The 16,615-nt window shown below is 39.0% G+C and overlaps 1 protein-coding gene across 3 annotated transcripts in view; it reads left to right on the forward strand.

Moving 5' to 3' along the window:
• Positions 1–16,615, forward strand: part of DNAH10 (dynein axonemal heavy chain 10) — a 56,015-nt gene that overhangs the window by 34,616 nt on the left and 4,784 nt on the right. For all 3 annotated transcript variants that reach the window (XR_011803779.1, XM_072024389.1, XM_072024388.1), the window contains exons 51-70: positions 6–177; positions 1,099–1,302; positions 2,094–2,174; positions 2,595–2,792; positions 3,443–3,604; positions 4,139–4,313; positions 5,160–5,341; positions 6,107–6,243; positions 7,172–7,389; positions 7,770–7,991; positions 8,634–8,781; positions 9,297–9,576; positions 9,962–10,191; positions 11,242–11,515; positions 11,922–12,026; positions 12,549–12,703; positions 13,427–13,581; positions 13,817–14,000; positions 14,624–14,824; positions 16,020–16,229. Coding sequence is in view for 2 of the 3 variants with exons in the window: in XM_072024389.1 (XP_071880490.1) it covers positions 6–177; positions 1,099–1,302; positions 2,094–2,174; positions 2,595–2,792; positions 3,443–3,604; positions 4,139–4,313; positions 5,160–5,341; positions 6,107–6,243; positions 7,172–7,389; positions 7,770–7,991; positions 8,634–8,781; positions 9,297–9,576; positions 9,962–10,191; positions 11,242–11,515; positions 11,922–12,026; positions 12,549–12,703; positions 13,427–13,581; positions 13,817–14,000; positions 14,624–14,824; positions 16,020–16,229 (3,693 nt within the window). In the remaining variant the exon portion in view is untranslated. The remainder of the gene's footprint in view (positions 1–5; positions 178–1,098; positions 1,303–2,093; positions 2,175–2,594; positions 2,793–3,442; positions 3,605–4,138; positions 4,314–5,159; positions 5,342–6,106; positions 6,244–7,171; positions 7,390–7,769; positions 7,992–8,633; positions 8,782–9,296; positions 9,577–9,961; positions 10,192–11,241; positions 11,516–11,921; positions 12,027–12,548; positions 12,704–13,426; positions 13,582–13,816; positions 14,001–14,623; positions 14,825–16,019; positions 16,230–16,615) is intronic.

Genomic DNA, 16,615 nt, shown 5'->3' on the forward strand with positions numbered 1-16,615 from the left:
CTTAGGTATTTGAGATCATCTTGAGTCGAGGATACAGAGAAAATAACTTCCGAGAAGACTTGAAAAATTTGTACCAGAAGCTGGGTATCGAGAACAAGTCAATGGTCTTCTTGTTTACAGATGCCCATGTAGCAGAGGAGAGTTTCTTGGAACTCATCAATAACATGTTAACTTCAGGTGACACAGACAGCCTGAATTACTGCCAATTAATATGCTTGCGAATTGTAATTTTGCGTGCACCCTTGGTCCAGCTATTACAGTTTCACCTGTGTCCTCTGCTGATTTAGTTAGTTGCACCTTTCAGTACTACCTGATATTATCTTGGCCTTAATGATGGCTTTTTCACATAATCTTACTGTCATTTATATGCATTTGGGAAGGCTATAAGGGTTAGTTCACACTGATCATAGTGTTGCAGGAGTCTCAGATTTCTTCCAAGACTGGACTACATCTTCACAGTTGCATTTAGTCACAGGCCCACCTTTTCTCTCATTTGCTTTGGAATTGCACTCACCTGAAATGCATCAACTGCTTGTATGTTTATTCTAAACTATAATTTAGTATCTTTTATTGTATACAGCAGTTGAAAATGAGCAGCAGCTGGCACTGTGTGACCACCCTCCTTATATAAGTTCCTATACAGTCTGATTTGAAAGGAGATGTATTAAATCTCAGCCCTTTCCTTGTGTAGTTCTACAGGTTCCATTCTGCTTATGGCAGTCGTTAGGGAATTTATGTGATATTACCATGTGACTGAGAGAATGAAAATGAATTGATGGTTTGCAGACACTAATGATGATTTCCTCTGCAGAGTTAAAAATGTTTTGTGTTCTTGTGACATTTTGTTTATGTTGCTGAAGCCCAAACAAAACCAAATCTTCCTCTAAATCCCCTTGCATCATCCTAAGTACTTACTCTATTTTCCATAGTGGCCTGGGGTAGAGAAGGAGGAGAGATTAATAGGTTCATCCAAAACTGCCCAGAATCATTTTGGCTGAACTAAGTTTAAAACCTGTGACTCTGATTTCTCATCTTCTCTGCCCCAGCACTATGGTTACAGGTTGTTCTCACTAGCATTCTTCTGTCCTTATGTTCCAGGAATGGTGCCAGCCCTTTTTCCAGATGATGAAAAAGACACCATAATGAGTCAGATTGGAGATGAAGCTACTAAAGCTGGTGTGAATCCAACTAAAGAGAGTGTCTGGCAATATTTTGTAAACAAATGTACAAGCAACCTTCATATTGTCCTGGGAATGTCCCCAGTTGGAGACAATCTGAGAATGTGGTGCAGAAATTTCCCAGGTATTAATCGTATACGCTGGTTAGTCCCTTCCCTGTGAAACACAGGTTTGCAGGCAAGAGAAAATCTCCAGCAGGCATTCACACTTTATGGCAACTAAAGCTAAGAAGAGCAGGTTTCATGATTAGACACTTGTGTAATTTTTTTTCCAGTTAATTACCACATATCAGTGTGTATTATTGATTAACATTTACCAGATCAGTTCATTTTCCAGCTGAATGGTTAGAAATCAATTAGTCATCTTCATTGACCTGGAACTACACAGGCAGCCTATGTCTGCAGCCTCTCTTCTGTACTTACAGAGGAATGCATCATATTAAATCGTTATGAAACTAGGATGGTGGTAAGTGAAACATTTGTGTATCCAAAAGCAAAAGAAGAGCAGGATGAGAGGGACACCTACTGAGAGAAAAAACACCTGAGCCAGGTGGACATTGCTGTATAACAGGTGGCTGAAAGAAGTCCTGAGAGACAGGAGCCACATGAATGGGGGGTACTGGTGGGAATCCCAGCCCAGATACTAAAACATCTAGTTACTGCTCTTGACTGTATCCTGCAGAATGTTACAGTCTAAAAAACAGTATGATAGTGTTAGCAGGACAGAGATGCAAAGTTGACTGTTTACTATCAAAATAGAAGCATTGGCTTTGTGATAATTATTGTTCCTAAGTAGGAATCAAATAAAACAGATCCTGCAAATTCTTTATGCAAATGAAGCACAGGACGGTCTGGCAGATTAAGGTCTAGTTTTACAAAGGAATTGTTTCAGGTAACATTATGCTTTTATTTTAAGGTCTTGTCAACAATACTGGTATTGATTGGTTCTTGCCCTGGCCCCCCCAAGCCTTGTTTGCTGTTGCAAAATCCTTTGTAGGTATGTAAAGTGTCCGTATTTTAACTCCTTAACACTTGGGCTAGCCTAAGAAACGTGTTCTTTAGTTTGAAATTATTGTAGGTCTCATTTTCCCATTGTCATTGCTATTTTAAGTCTACATGGGTAATGCAAAATCCTGGTCAAAAATGTTTTTGGATGCAATTTTCCTACTCAATTAGATTTAAAAAAATTGGTGAAATTCAGTCTCCCAACTCTGGAGACAATGTGACGTGGCTACCTGCTACCAGGAGGCCTGTGTTCTCTTCTGAACTCTGTCTTGACCTTGCTTTTTGCTCCAGAAAGCAGATTTTTTTTTTTTTTTCTCACCTGGCTTAAATGTATGTTAAAGAAGGAAGATGGTCATTGACATACTCTTAAAAAAAAGTCTGATTTGTTTTTATTTTCTCGGCCCAATTTTAGGAGGTAACACACGTGTTCCAGCAGAGATTTCCAAGTCAGTGGTTGAGCACATGGTCGTGGTGCATGAATCGGTAGGGGATTTTAGCAAGAGGTTTCTGCAGAAATTGAGACGTAGCAACCATGTTACACCAAAGAATTACCTTGATTTTATCCATACTTATTCAAAACTGTTGGAGGAGAAAAATGAGTTCATTTTAGGTAAGGCTGTGTAGCCATTTTCTCCTTTTTAATAAACAATTTAAATATTAAAAATAAAATAGTGAAATGTGGTGAAAATGGGTGAAAATCCCACGTTACCCACATTATGCAAAAATAATGTTATCTATACTATCTCAAATGTTGTGCTGACATCTGTTTTTGACATTGGACCAATATCCTGGCCATATATGAATGTTCATAATCTGTCTACTGGTATGTTTTTCCCAAAGTCTTTTGTGGATGAACCTTAGCCAGAGTTTCCAAAACAGACACTTGTCTGCTTGGGTAAGAGTGATTAGATTTAACACCAGCTCAGCCTAGCTCATGGTTTTACATTCTTCCTCAAGCAGCAATTCTTGCTCGTACTTCTGTGGGCACTGAAATATGTGAAAAGGATAAAACATGACAGTGTAGTAGGAAAAATAAGCTGTGGTGCCGGGCCACTATGTGGCAGCTCAGGTGACATTAACACCTTCTAGGGTGAGCGGTTTAGGAAACAAAAAATCTCTCACAGTGGTTTTCCTTTCACAACTGAGGTTGCCCTGCTACAAAGTGCACCTATAAGTATATTTACCTTCCATGACATTGTCTATTGCTGTGCAATAATTCCAATGAATCAGTAATATTTCTCTCTTTTGTTTCCTTACTAGCACAATGTAAAAGGCTGGATGGAGGCTTAGATAAACTGAAAGAAGCTAGTATACAGCTGGTTGAGCTGAACAAGAAACTTGCAGAGCAAAGGATTGTGTTAGCAGAAAAGTCAGCTGCTTGTGAGGCTTTGTTAAAAGAGATTTCGGCAAACACAGAAGTAGGTAGGTGGTTTACAAATACTGAAGAGTCCCACAGGCTAAGCAAGGCTTACATAGTCTGTGTTGGGTCAGAAGACACTCTAAGAGCTCAGACTGCTTTTGGAGATGACCCTTTTGTTCTGTCTATGCTGATTTGGTATCTTGCTAGAAGAGTAGGTCCTGTATCGTACTCGGATTGCCATAGCTTTGCACACCTAATTACCGTGTTCTGCACTTGTCTTCCCTTACCAAGGTATAGGGTGTAATGTGGGAAAGAGAAATTAGCAAGAAAGGGACCTTGTCATTCAGAAAATTGCTTTTAGAGGAAAGACAGGGAAGCAAAGGAGGAAAAGAGATTATGTATGCTTTGTGTGGAACACTAACAGTGTTCCTAGACTGATGATGGATGGAGCCCTGTAAACACTGGCAAGCTAGCTGTAAAGGGTACTGAGTTGATGGTAATTTCTGATTTTCAGCCAAGAGCAAGTCTATATTAGTACATGTTCTGCAAACAAATTTTGAATAACCCAGTTATGGTCCTGCTTTTACAATTCATAGCTGAGGAGAAGAAAAAACTGGCTGAAGAAAAAGCTGCAGAGATACAGGAACAGAATAGGATTATTGCTATGGAGAAGATGGAAGCTGAGTCAGCTCTGGCGGAAGTCATGCCTGTTTTAGAAGCTGCCAAACTGGAGCTGCAGAAGCTCGACAAGTCTGATGTTACTGAGATCAGGTGATTCATTCGGATGTACAGTAGCATAAACCCTTGGAAATTCACTGCAAGACCCTTGTTTGTAGGTCTGAACTTTAGCTTTATCTTCCTCGTATTCACAGTGTGTGGGTAAAGGTCAGGACATCAGTTGTCTGGGAGCAGAGGTCACAACAGAATCTCCTGACTTCTAGCCCAGGACGTCTCCTGAAGCCTGTTCTTCCTGCCCTTCATTTGATGTCTTTCCTGTAATTTCTACCCTGTGTCTGATGCACTGGAAAATGCTTTGGTTTCTGCTTGAGCAGTGGCTGTCCAAACCCCTTCATTCTTCCTCAATTTTTGTTCTGCATGAGTAGGAACACATAACAGTTACTTTTCAGGGATGCTTTGATAGCATCAAAGTATACTTCTCTGCTGAATTACTTCCTCCTTTGTTTTTATAATACACCTTGTATTTGGGGACACGTATGAAAGCACATCCAGTCTTTGGCTCTCCCAGAAACAGTAACAGCTTTCCATTCCCTGTCACACTTGCTTATTTTAATTTTTTTTTTTAGTAGATCTGTGGATTCATCCTGTACTGCTACTCCCAAAGGACAGCTGCCTCACTGCCCTAGGGAAAAATACAGATTAGGGTTTTAGGCCTTCCACTGCTGAAATCCTTTAGTCTCTTATTGATCAAATTGCCCAAATACAACAGTTGGTTTTGAGCTCATATCTAGTTATTTGTTTCTTGTCTGGGCTGGAATATGTTTTTCCCTTTGAGTAGGATGTCTTATGCACTAGCTGTTGTTGGCAGTCTTAATGGGAAGCACATGTTTGGCATCATGTGCTTTGTCTCCTCCATTATCTCTTTCACCTGTTTTCTAGATCATTTGCGAAACCCCCCAAACAGGTGCAAGCTGTCTTGGAATGTGTTCTTATAATGAGAGGGTACAAAGAATTAGACTGGAAGACAGCCAAAGGAATGATGTCAGAGGCAAATTTCCTGCGATCCCTGATGGACATAAACTTTGATGGAATTTCTTATAGCCAAGTGAAATCTATCCGAGGTAAGTAACTGACCTGTGTACTTGGAATGAATGCAGTAACTTGTTAATGTCGTTAGCCGTGTCAGTGGCAATCCTTCTGGTGTTCTTTGGAAGGTAGGATTCACTTTGTGCAAAGGGACAGCCATGTCTGGGGTGCTGCAGATGTTGTGCTGTTGGCATTACTGGATTTTTCAGAGTACAAACACCTTCTTCTCTGTGTTACATCCAGTTTGTGCCTTAGCTAGGGCCTCATACACTTTGGCTTAGAGCAGGCAAGAAACAAACAGGACAGCTGAGCAGGCCCCCTGTTTGCTTTTAGATACTCAGAAAGTAGCATTACAACCTCATCCGCGTGGTTACAATTCGGATGTGATATGTACACAGTGGAAGAAGATAAGCTATATATAAAGGTTATTGGTCAAACTTTGCAGGTACTCCCAAAGTTGTAATCCATAGCTCCATTAAGAGGTGAATTTGATTCTTTCAACAAAATGGCATCTAACTTCTGTGGAGAAAATAAACCTTGATACTGAGATATGCTTAACAACTCCTGTATGCGCTCCTTTTTTGGAGAAAGAACTTGAGAAATCGCTAGCAGTATTTTTTTGGTATTGTTCTAGCCCGGTACCTTCATCTTAAGTTCAGAGTCTCTTTAATATTTTGACAAATGTTTCATATTGTCTGTCATATTGTTGCTCAATATTGCTGGTATGGAAACCTTATTTCTTTGAGGATTTCTGCACTATAATTAACTCACTTTCAATATTTTTGTTTTTGCCCATTTAGCTCTGTTAAAGAATCTTAATACTACTGCCACTGAAATGGAACTTGTTAGCAGAGCAGGCCTGGGAATGTTAAAGTTTGTTGAAGCAGTGATGAGCTACTGTGATGTAATTAGAGAAGTCAAGCCAAAGAGAGAGAAGGTAGTGTATGGATTCAAACTCTGAGGAGGACAAAACATGATTGTTATTAGAAAAATAACACATCAATTTCACAGACAAGGCCCGTTTAAGAACTCTGAAGTGCTTAACAAGAGGTGTTTATAAATATTGCAGTAGGGGTGAGAAATGTGATATTCAGTGATAAACTGCTGTGTTTGTTGTGCTGTGATGCTGTGGTAGGGGTTCCCATCCACTCCACTGCATGAAGGAGGTGGAGGAATTTGGTCAGGTGGCATTTGGTAATCTAACATGGTTAGAAAAGCACAGTTTTTTAACTGTCTACTAAAAGCATACTTCAAAATGAATGGCATTTGGACAGAGTAGAGCTCAGTAGTACACAATATCCACGCCCCTTGAGCACAGACCTTTCTCTTAATTTTTTTTTTTATTATTTATTATTATTATTATTTTTTAATAAAGACTGGAAACTTAGCTGTGTTACCAAAGGAAATCCAATGTCCAGAAGATGATGTAGAGAAAATTTCTTCAAGAAAAGCTCTTTACATGCATCTAACCACTGACAAACTATATTCACTAGATGATGGGCCTCACAATTTTTGAGGTCATTGTTACTGAGTGGACAAACCTCCCTTTTTGTACAGGATAATAGTCTTGCAGACCTGCCAGGTATTGGTAGGACTGCTTACATGTACATGCTTAATACAACTTGTGTGTTGAAAGATCTGGTTTAGGAGACTTAGCTGCTTTGTAACTACAGTTTCAGACCATAATGTATATATTTAGGTTGGGGGGAGGTGGGTGAAAAACTGTGCCAGTTATTTTAGCTTACACTGTTTATTACCAGGATGCTTTAAAATAAATGAGATAACCAAAAGAAATCCAAGAATTTAAGATTTCTCTCAAAAGCCTTTCTTTCCTCTGATACTCTTATATTTCCTTCTTAATGTAGGTGGCGAGGCTAGAACGGAATTATTACTTAAGTAAGCGGGAACTGGAAAAGATAAAGGCAGAGCTAGCTACAATTCAGGAAGAACTTAAAGCTTTGGGGGACAAATATCAAGAGGCAATAAAAGAAAAACAACAGTTACAAGAAGAAGCAGAGATTATGCAGCGGAGATTAGAAGCTGCTGACAAACTCATCTCTGGCTTGAGATCTGAGAACGAGAGGTAAATCTAGATTCAAAGAGGATCGCTCTTGACATTAGATGGCCATGTGCCAGGAATAAAATATATCAAACTGAGACATTTTTGGGAATGCCTCTTCCCATGACTTTTTTTTTTGTGAAGAGCTAATATTCATTCTAACTAATATTTATGAGACCTTGAAAAATGCTAACAATTTTAATGCAGATGAGAAAGGTGAATTAAGATTAAAAGGGAGAAGGTTCAGACCAACTCAGTGTCTGATGAGAGATAATAATGAGAGAACTTCTGACTGTAAGTTTCAGGGTCTGTTTCAATTTGCAGCTAAATTAGCACCAGTTAATGTACATAATTCCCATCCCCCTGTTACAAACTCACCCAGGATTCCCTTATTTTTCTTTCAGGTGGACAAAAGAATTAGAAGACTACAAAACACGAAAGTTGAATTTGCTTGGGGACTGTCTGCTCTGTGCTGCCTTTCTGAGCTACGAAGGAGCATTCAACTGGGAGTTTCGTAATGAAATGATTTATCAAATGTGGCAAGAAGATGTCCTCTCACGAGAGATCCCTCTCAGTCAACCGTTTAGGCTAGAAAGCCTTCTGACTAATGAAGTGGAGGTTAGCAGGTATGTCCAGTAAAGAAGTCCAATGACTACTGTATGTGAAATCATAAAGTGGGAGTCTGGATCTGAGTCTGTAGCATAGAATTGGCATTGTGGATGGAAGTGCACAGCCATTCTAGGGAAGAGAGCATTTTACTTTCATGCCTCAAAGATGGCAAGGAAGGAGACATTTTTTTTTTCCTGGTTAGCAGAGGCTGTTTGCTGTAACAGACCGTTGTTCTTTATATTCCAAGGACATTCAGTGAACCTGCACGCATATAATGCCTTTTTATATATATATTTTTTTGTGAGTTACCTATAATATGTGTTCAACTCAAGGCCTAACAGGAGTCTTTTCATTGACTTCAGTGAATTTGGAAATAAACGCATGCCCAGGTAACCCATGTTTCAACTGCTGCAAGATTCCTCAGCAAATACAACAGTTGGTGTTTTGAGTGGTGTAGTTACAAATGACTCAGTCCGAGTTTTGACGCTGCTCTTGCAATCCCATACGTTATATTGCTCTTGCAATCCCATACATTATATGTTTGCTTGTGTTTCTAATACTATGCTCAATGGATTGCATAATTTTACTGACTACTGAAATGTCCTGCTCTCCACTCAAGTTTTCATTCCAGCTTAGTCTTTGATCCATTGCCTTCCCAGGTGGGTTTCCCAAGGATTGCCTCCAGATGAGCTCTCCGTCCAGAATGGCATCCTGACAACATATGCAAGCCGCTTTCCACTCTGTATTGACCCACAACAACAGGCATTAAACTGGATTAAGAAGAAGGAAGAAAAAAATAACCTGAGGGTAAAGATAAATTTTTAACCTCTTTACTTGTTTTAAAAGCTGCATCAATACTTGTTACCTTGAATGGGGAACAATTATGCAGTTATATAAAAACAAATGTGGTGACTATTGTGTCTCTAAAATGGATAGCAAGTATCACTGTTCACATGACCTTCAAGTCCTTGGGGATGATTATTTTTTCAGGATCTTGGACAGCCTCAGTACAAGAAAAATAATATAACCAAAATGCTGGTGTTGCTTGTGTTCTGTCTCAGCTCCAGGATGGAGTTCTGTATGACAGTAACACAGTCAGAGGCATAGTTGGAATAATTCTTCAAATGGAAGTCGCTCTCAACTGATCAGAAAAAAGAGCATTTTTACTGTTCTGTACCAGTGTAGTTTATATCATTTATAAGAGTAAAGGCAAAGAGTAACATAGAGCAATCTTCATTAGTGCTAGCAGCTATTGTAAAAATAACGATGTTCAGAAAATTGAATCAGTCCTGTTTGCATATCTTCCCATTATTCTCTTGCAGATGGCTTCCTTTAATGACCCAGATTTCCTTAAACAACTAGAACTTGCCATAAAGTATGGAAATCCTTTCTTGCTGCATGGTGTTGATGAATACATTGATCCTATGATAGACAACGTCTTAGAGAAGAATATCAAAGTTGCACAGGGGCGAACATTCATTATCCTGGGCGACAAAGAGGTTGACTATGACAGTAATTTTAGGTTGTACCTGAACACCAAATTAGCAAACCCAAAGTATACTCCCTCTGTGTTTGGCAAAGCTATGGTTATCAATTATACAGGTAAGCAATAGTTTGTGTTTAGTAACAAAGTAGTGATTATGCTGTAGTGCAAGTTTAGGGCATGTGTGGTTTTCTGAAATGACAACAAAACTCTGAAACTTCATAGTCTCCCTTATACTTATCATCTGACTTAATATAAAATTCTTCTCACTTCTCTCTCTTAATTTGAAATGATCTGAAAGATCATTAATTTGAAAGATCTGTTCGTAGACCTGCCAGGTTAGGATGCATTGGTAGAATCAATATATACAATTACTAACCAGGTCACTCAGTTGTATTGCTGTAGTTTTATGAGATGATTAAGATGAAATTAACTGTCTAAAGGCTGTCCTTATTTAAAACAAAACAAACAAACAAAAAACTGTGTGCTGCGTTCTATCTGTAGTTACGCTAAAAGGTCTAGAGGATCAGTTGCTCAGTGTCATTACGGGTTTTGAAAGAAGGGAATTGGAAGAACAGAGAGAACATCTCATCCAGGAGACAAGTGACAACAGAAACTTGTTGAAAGATCTGGAAGACTCTCTCCTTCGGGAGCTGACATCTTCCACAGGAAACATGTTGGACAACTTAGACTTGGTGCAAACCCTGGAAGAGACGAAATGCAAAGCTACTGAGGTACCAACTCTGTTTTTTTTTTTTGGGAGAAGGATATTTGCTTATAGAACTTCTTTCATTTTCATTGTGCTTCATCTTCTTTCGTCCTTGAAGCTAGGAACTAGGTTGAAAGCAATGAAGAAATCTTACAAGTTTGTTGCATCTTTCAGTATTGGGCAGTATGCTTTTTCATCCGAGAAACAAATCCTACCTTCAGGAAAGTCCTTATAAGGACCAATGGTTCTTTACAGTTCTAAGTCAAAGGGTTTGTGATGTATTTGTTTCAGAGCTGAAAGAATCTCCATCTTGGATTGTATCAGATCTGAAATGAAAAATTAAGATATTTGTTATTCAGAGAGGATATCGAATCTCTGTCCTTGGAGGTTTGCCCTTGTGGGCAAAACCACAGCTGACCTGATCTAGTGGTAGTGATAGTCCAGTACTGTGCAGAAAGTTGGACTAAACATCCTCAGAGGGTTTGTCCCACACTATTTCCATGATTCTGTGTTAAACTTTGCCTTTACTTTCCATAAAAATACAAGGTGGGATGTTTATTCTAACCTTTGATTTTTACAGTTCATACTTCTTCTTTAGGGTTACTTGCCCAGATTCTGAATATAGTCAACAGAGAGGCACTGGTAGGGAATGATTCTTTTCACATAGTTCAGATGTCTGCAGTTGGATGGGGACTTTGCCTCAGCAGTGTCTTTTTTACTGCTCAGACTATAAGGGGGCATGCAAGATAACTAGCTCTTATTTCTTCACAAAGTCCTGTTTGCCTTCTAAGAGAAATTTTGGTACAGTGTTTAAAGATGATTTGCATTTTTACATAAATATAGTCTTTTTAAAAGTAAGTTAATATATGGACGTTACTAGTCTTCAGTATCTTGCCTCCTGATGTTCATATGGTTTTAATGCATGCCATTACATGCAATATTTTTAGGTCCTAAATGTTCGCCATTATTGTTTCAACATGGCTTAGCCACAGAATAGCTTTGCTTATTGTGACTTGTTATATATACTATGGACCCGTGTGTTAACTACTTGTGCATAATATCTATGTATGGCTAGGTGATCGAAAAACTTGATCTGGCTGCGACAACGGCGGTGGATATTGATCGACTTCGAGATGGCTACAGACCAGCTGCCAGGAGGGGAGCCATTTTATTCTCCGTTTTGTCTGAAATGTCAGTTGTCAACATCATGTATCAGTACTCCCTGGTCTCCTTCTTAGATGTTTTTGGATTCTCTCTTCGGAAATCCATGCCCAGTCCCATTCTTCTGAAGAGGTTAGAAAACATCATGGATGCATTGACTTTGAACACCTATAACTATGGCTGCACAGGTTAGTGCAATTTAGTGATACTGTGTTGTTCAAATGCTTGGTAAAACCATGCTTTCAGTTGGTTTACATTAGAGGCAAATTACCAAACACATTCACTACTGTTCAGATCTCAGCATTGTTCCTGGTTTATTCTTACTACTTCTATTCCTGTTTGAAGAAACTAATGCTTTAATTATGGATTTACAAATGGCAAATTGCTGTTATGGATTTTGCATTCCTGGATATTTCTCACAGATGCCATTTTGATTCCAAACATGTAGCTGGTCCATACTTCTGTAAGCCTAACCCAAAGCCTTTGGTCACCCAGATCTTTGTGGCGTGACCAGATGCAGAATGTAGATTTAAAGGTTGCTCCCGTTCCACGTTTTAGCACCATATTTTTGAAAATATTCTCATTTTAATGTAGGCTTGTTTGAGAAGCACAAGTTATTATTCTCATTTAATATGACTATCAAGATAGAGCAAGCTGAAGACAATGTTCCACAAGAAGAACTTGACTTCTTTTTAAAAGGTAACATGAATATATATATATATATATATATAGAAATGTATAGCTATATGTGGTGATAACTAGATCTTTCAAAGATAGATTTTTGTCTAGATATGATTTGCTGTGAGAGCTAGAACCTGAAGTCAGCTGAAATATGTTGGTTTACACAAATTTTGGATTTTTACTTTTTTGTTGTTGTTGTTTTAGAATTTGTTAAACAGTGAAGAGGCTAATCTGTTTTCACTTACAGTTGTTGACAAATCTTGTATTAGCCATGGACAATTAGAATGTTACCTGAGCAAATAGTGTCTTGTTACTTTCTAACTTTTTATAAATAATTTTAGAAATGGTTGAGAAGATACAACTTCGGCTTTTGCAAGCACTTGTGAAATGGCATATTTACTTTAGCAAACCAGTTTAATCTTATAGTGCTTCCAGAGACAAATTACCAAATGGTTCCTCTGTGCAGTGGGACTGTATGTGTGGTCATGTATTGGAGAATTTATGCCATGGACAGTCACTCTGGTTTCTGAATGTGACTAGGCAATATTTCCCTGGAGAAGAGTACACGAAAGAAACCATTCGCTTGGCTTCCAGATCAAGGCTGGGAAGACCTAATTCGCTTGTCTGAACTATTTCCTGAGCAATTTGAATCTCTTCCAGATGATGTGGAAAAAAATCCAGATGTATGGAAAAATGTACGTGCTTTTCTGCAATCCTGTTCTCTCTCCTTGTTTTTCTTCTGGAATTAAATGTTCAAGTATGATGCAATGTGCCATAGGACTCTGTAGGAGGCATGTCACCGCTGGCTTTTTCTGACAAGGCCTTCCTTTTCTTCTTGGACTCAGTGATTGGCTTATTTCCAGAAGAATTAGGGCTCTTATTTAAATGACAACCCCCCCAGAATTGTCTCTGATATATTGTACGTATTTTCCAGTCAAATGCCTTAGATGAGTTCTTTGCCCCATTCGAGTCAGTGGAATTTTTGCTGTTGGATTTCAACAGTCAATATTTCGCTGTTGTTTCTGTACAGCTAAATTGTACTTTGATCTTCTTGTGGCAATGAGTTTTATAGGCTAGTTACAAGCAAAGGCTTTCCTTTGTTCTGCCTTCAGTTTCATTCCATGTCTTCTTGCTTTATAAGAATCTTTCTGTAAGCAATCTGCTAATACTGTTTGTTGCTGTTTTCTATATCTTAAGAGAATTACTTGTCATATAATTAAAGTACAGATGTGTTTTTGGACTTGAATGCTTTATGCTGTAAAATCAGTATTTTTTTTTCAGCTGGTTGAATTTCTTCTTTGTTCTCCTTGAGTATCTTAGCCCTTCCTCAATCAAATAGCTTTGCTCTGCTTTTCCTAGTAATTTCATTGATATATCCATTTGATCCGTCTGCATTGTCTCCTACCTTTTCTTGCCAGTGGTATGACACAGATGCTCTGGAGCAGATGCCATTCCCCATGCAGTACCAAAACAATCTCTCAAGCTTTCAGAAGCTCCTACTTTTGCGATGTTTCCGAGTGGATCGGGTATATCGGGCAGTAACAAACTATGTTACTCTGACAATGAGTGAGAAGTAAGTCAACTTGTTTTAAATTAGAATACTACTGTTAAGGTATTTCACACAGAACTGGAGTTGTACTCAGTTATGTAACTGGTTTATATACTTTGTCTAAACAGTAGAGCATGTTTTGTCTCTGTTCCATTTCTATGTAGTCTGCTATGGATGTTGATGTCTGTGTAAGAGTCATCTTTTACACATGATGGCTACTTTTTTGTAGAGCAGCTTATGGTGCTTCTTTTCCTACCAGGTATGTGCAGCCCCCTGTGATCAGCTTTGAAGCTATCTTTGAACAGAGCAGTCCCCACTCACCAGTTGTTTTTATCTTAAGTCCTGGCTCTGATCCCATTAGTGACCTCATGAAACTGGCTGAGAGGACAGGCTTCGGAGGGGACAGACTGAAATTTCTAGCCATGGGACAAGGCCAGGAAAAGGTAGGTTCAGTGGGCGGTTGAGACATTCTGTGGGCAGTGAGTTAGTGTGAGAATGGCATCCTGTTATTGTCACGGGCCTGGCGAAATTTCCTTTCCAAAGGCCTGCTCCATTTAAAATGGAGTTTCTTTGTGCTTCAGACATAGCGTACAATATGCCAGCCTGGGAATAATGCTTTCCTGTAATGTGAGCGAGAGCATTTGGCTGTTAGGCTGATTTTATGGGTTTGGTTAGGCTACATTCAGAATTAGGTTTTCATGTTAGAAAATAGTTGAGCTGAAAAGACATTGCTCTGCAGCCTTTCAAAGGTTAATCGGTGACCCTGTCTTTGTGTAAGGACATGAGCTGATTGGAAAACAGTGTTTGTTACCAAAAACAGGATCCTGCTGCTCTTTCTGTCTTTCTTGTAGCTTTCATTTTTGGTTGTGGTCACAGCTTAGCAGCTGACTGAATTTGCTGTGTTTTTGGTCAGTGGGAGAGTTCCAATTAGCTTTGTTTAGACACTACTTCCTAGGCTCTGATCACCTGCTAGCAGGAAGAAATCTGTTGCACTAACCCATTAGAGCTGGTTTGCTTGCAGGATAAAGGGAGAGTTACTAACAGACGGTCCTTTCTTTCTCTCAAGATTGCTCTGCAGATGCTGGAGAATGTGGCAGTTAGTGGAGAGTGGCTGATGTTGCAGAACTGTCACCTTCTGGTGAGGTGGCTTGTCACTCTGGAAAAGGCCCTGGAGAAAATTACAAAACCTCACCCAGACTTCCGCCTCTGGCTGACTACCGACCCTACCGAGGGCTTCCCAATTGGAATATTGCAGAAGTCATTAAAGGTACTGTGCAATGGGGAAACCCCAGTCAGGAAGACATGGCCTGCGTGTTCAGAAAAACGGAGGGGCTTTGGGAGGAGCATGACCTGAATGTAGGATGTTGACTTGGGCTGTATGGCTTTTTGTCTTCATAAGCCAAATACATTCTTCATCATCCTGTTTATCTTCTGGTGATTTTTTTTTCTTTTGGGTAAAAGCTGTTCAGCATATTTTTTCCTGAAGCAGTTATTTCAGAGTAAAGGTTTGTGAGTAAACCTGGAGATGTGACAAATGCTCTTCAGACTGAAATGCTGCCACAAGTATATCAAGTCAGAAATAATCCTGTCAGTCCCAGATGCTGAAGTACAGAACTGAGGTCTGTGCCTAGCCTGGCAATAGTACCAGCGGAGCAGATGCTGTAATAGGATAATGGTTTCCAGCTGCTAGTTCACAAGCAAGCTGAGCTGATTATTTTGAAGGCGCAAGCCATGATGCTGTCCTAATGTTCTTTTCTGTGGCTGCTTTATTTCTGTTGTGGTGAACCACTCCTGTAAACATAATAACTGTATTTCACAGATCTGAAGGCAGTGGTATAACAGATCCACCCAATATGTGCTCCAGTGTATCAATGACAGCTCTAGAGTATTCATCTCCAGCAGTGCCTAATTCTGCAGTGGGGGAGAAGTGAGCATGAACATATCTTTGATTTATGACTGCAGATACGCACTTTGTAGGTCTAGCCATGCGCAGTAAGATCAAAGGTTTTATAGTACTTTGAAAATGTTGCCAGGAAGCTGGCTCTGCCTTCATTTGATCACCGGTAAAGACATGTTAGAGACTGTTAAGCCGTTTTACTATCATGATATGTAGGACACAGCAAAATGTGTAAAGTACTGATAATATTTCAGTATATTTGATCTTCGAGTATGATAAAATATTGATGTCTTTCCAGTAACATGGCTAGTAACATGGCTATTTCTAAAATAATACTAAGTTTCTCTTTACATATGTATTTTTACCTTGATGTACTTAAAAGGTCAGTTTCACGTCTTTATATAAGAAAAAATCCCATATTGATATGAATTCAGGAAGCTGATAGTTTTTTTTTTTTTTTTTTTCACGTTTGCATTGTGTAACTTACTTAGAGAATGTGATACATTTGCTGTTTATTTTCCTAAGGCAATTCAGTAATTGATGGCTTCCCTGATTATTTTCATAGGTTGTAACAGAACCACCTAATGGTCTGAAGCCAAATATGCAAGCCACCTACTTCAAAATTCCCCAAGAAGCCTTAGAGCAATGCCCACATCCCGCCTTTAAATCCTTAGTCTATGTCTTGGCATTTTTCCATGCTGTGGTTCAGGAGAGAAGGAAGTTTGGGAAGATTGGGTGGAACGTTCCATATGACTTTAATGAATCCGATTTCCAGGTAAGAAAATAGTGACAATAGCTCTTATATTTTTGACTTGCTCAAATTATTTTTGAAAACGATATATCCAGATTTAATCCTTTTTCACAGTAACATTTTGCCTCTCCCTTTTCCTTTTTTTTTTTTTTTTTTTTTTTTTTCTTCTGCTGCTGTGGACTCGTGTAGACTCACCATCTTCTATAACATCAATTTCGGCCACTAAAGCTCAGATTCCCAGTCCTTCATTATTATATTGCCTCCCTTGTGGGCTTCCTTTCTTAACAAGATGTACATTTAACTTTCTAATTCTTTGAGGAAGAAACTATTGTTAGCTTTCAAACAAGAACTACATGAAGTAAAATCTATGGACTTGTATAGATGATTTATGAATCTTATCTCACACATTT

Source organism: Anas platyrhynchos, chromosome 16 (assembly GCF_047663525.1).
Source record: "Anas platyrhynchos isolate ZD024472 breed Pekin duck chromosome 16, IASCAAS_PekinDuck_T2T, whole genome shotgun sequence".
NCBI classification, from domain to species: domain Eukaryota; kingdom Metazoa; phylum Chordata; class Aves; order Anseriformes; family Anatidae; genus Anas; species Anas platyrhynchos.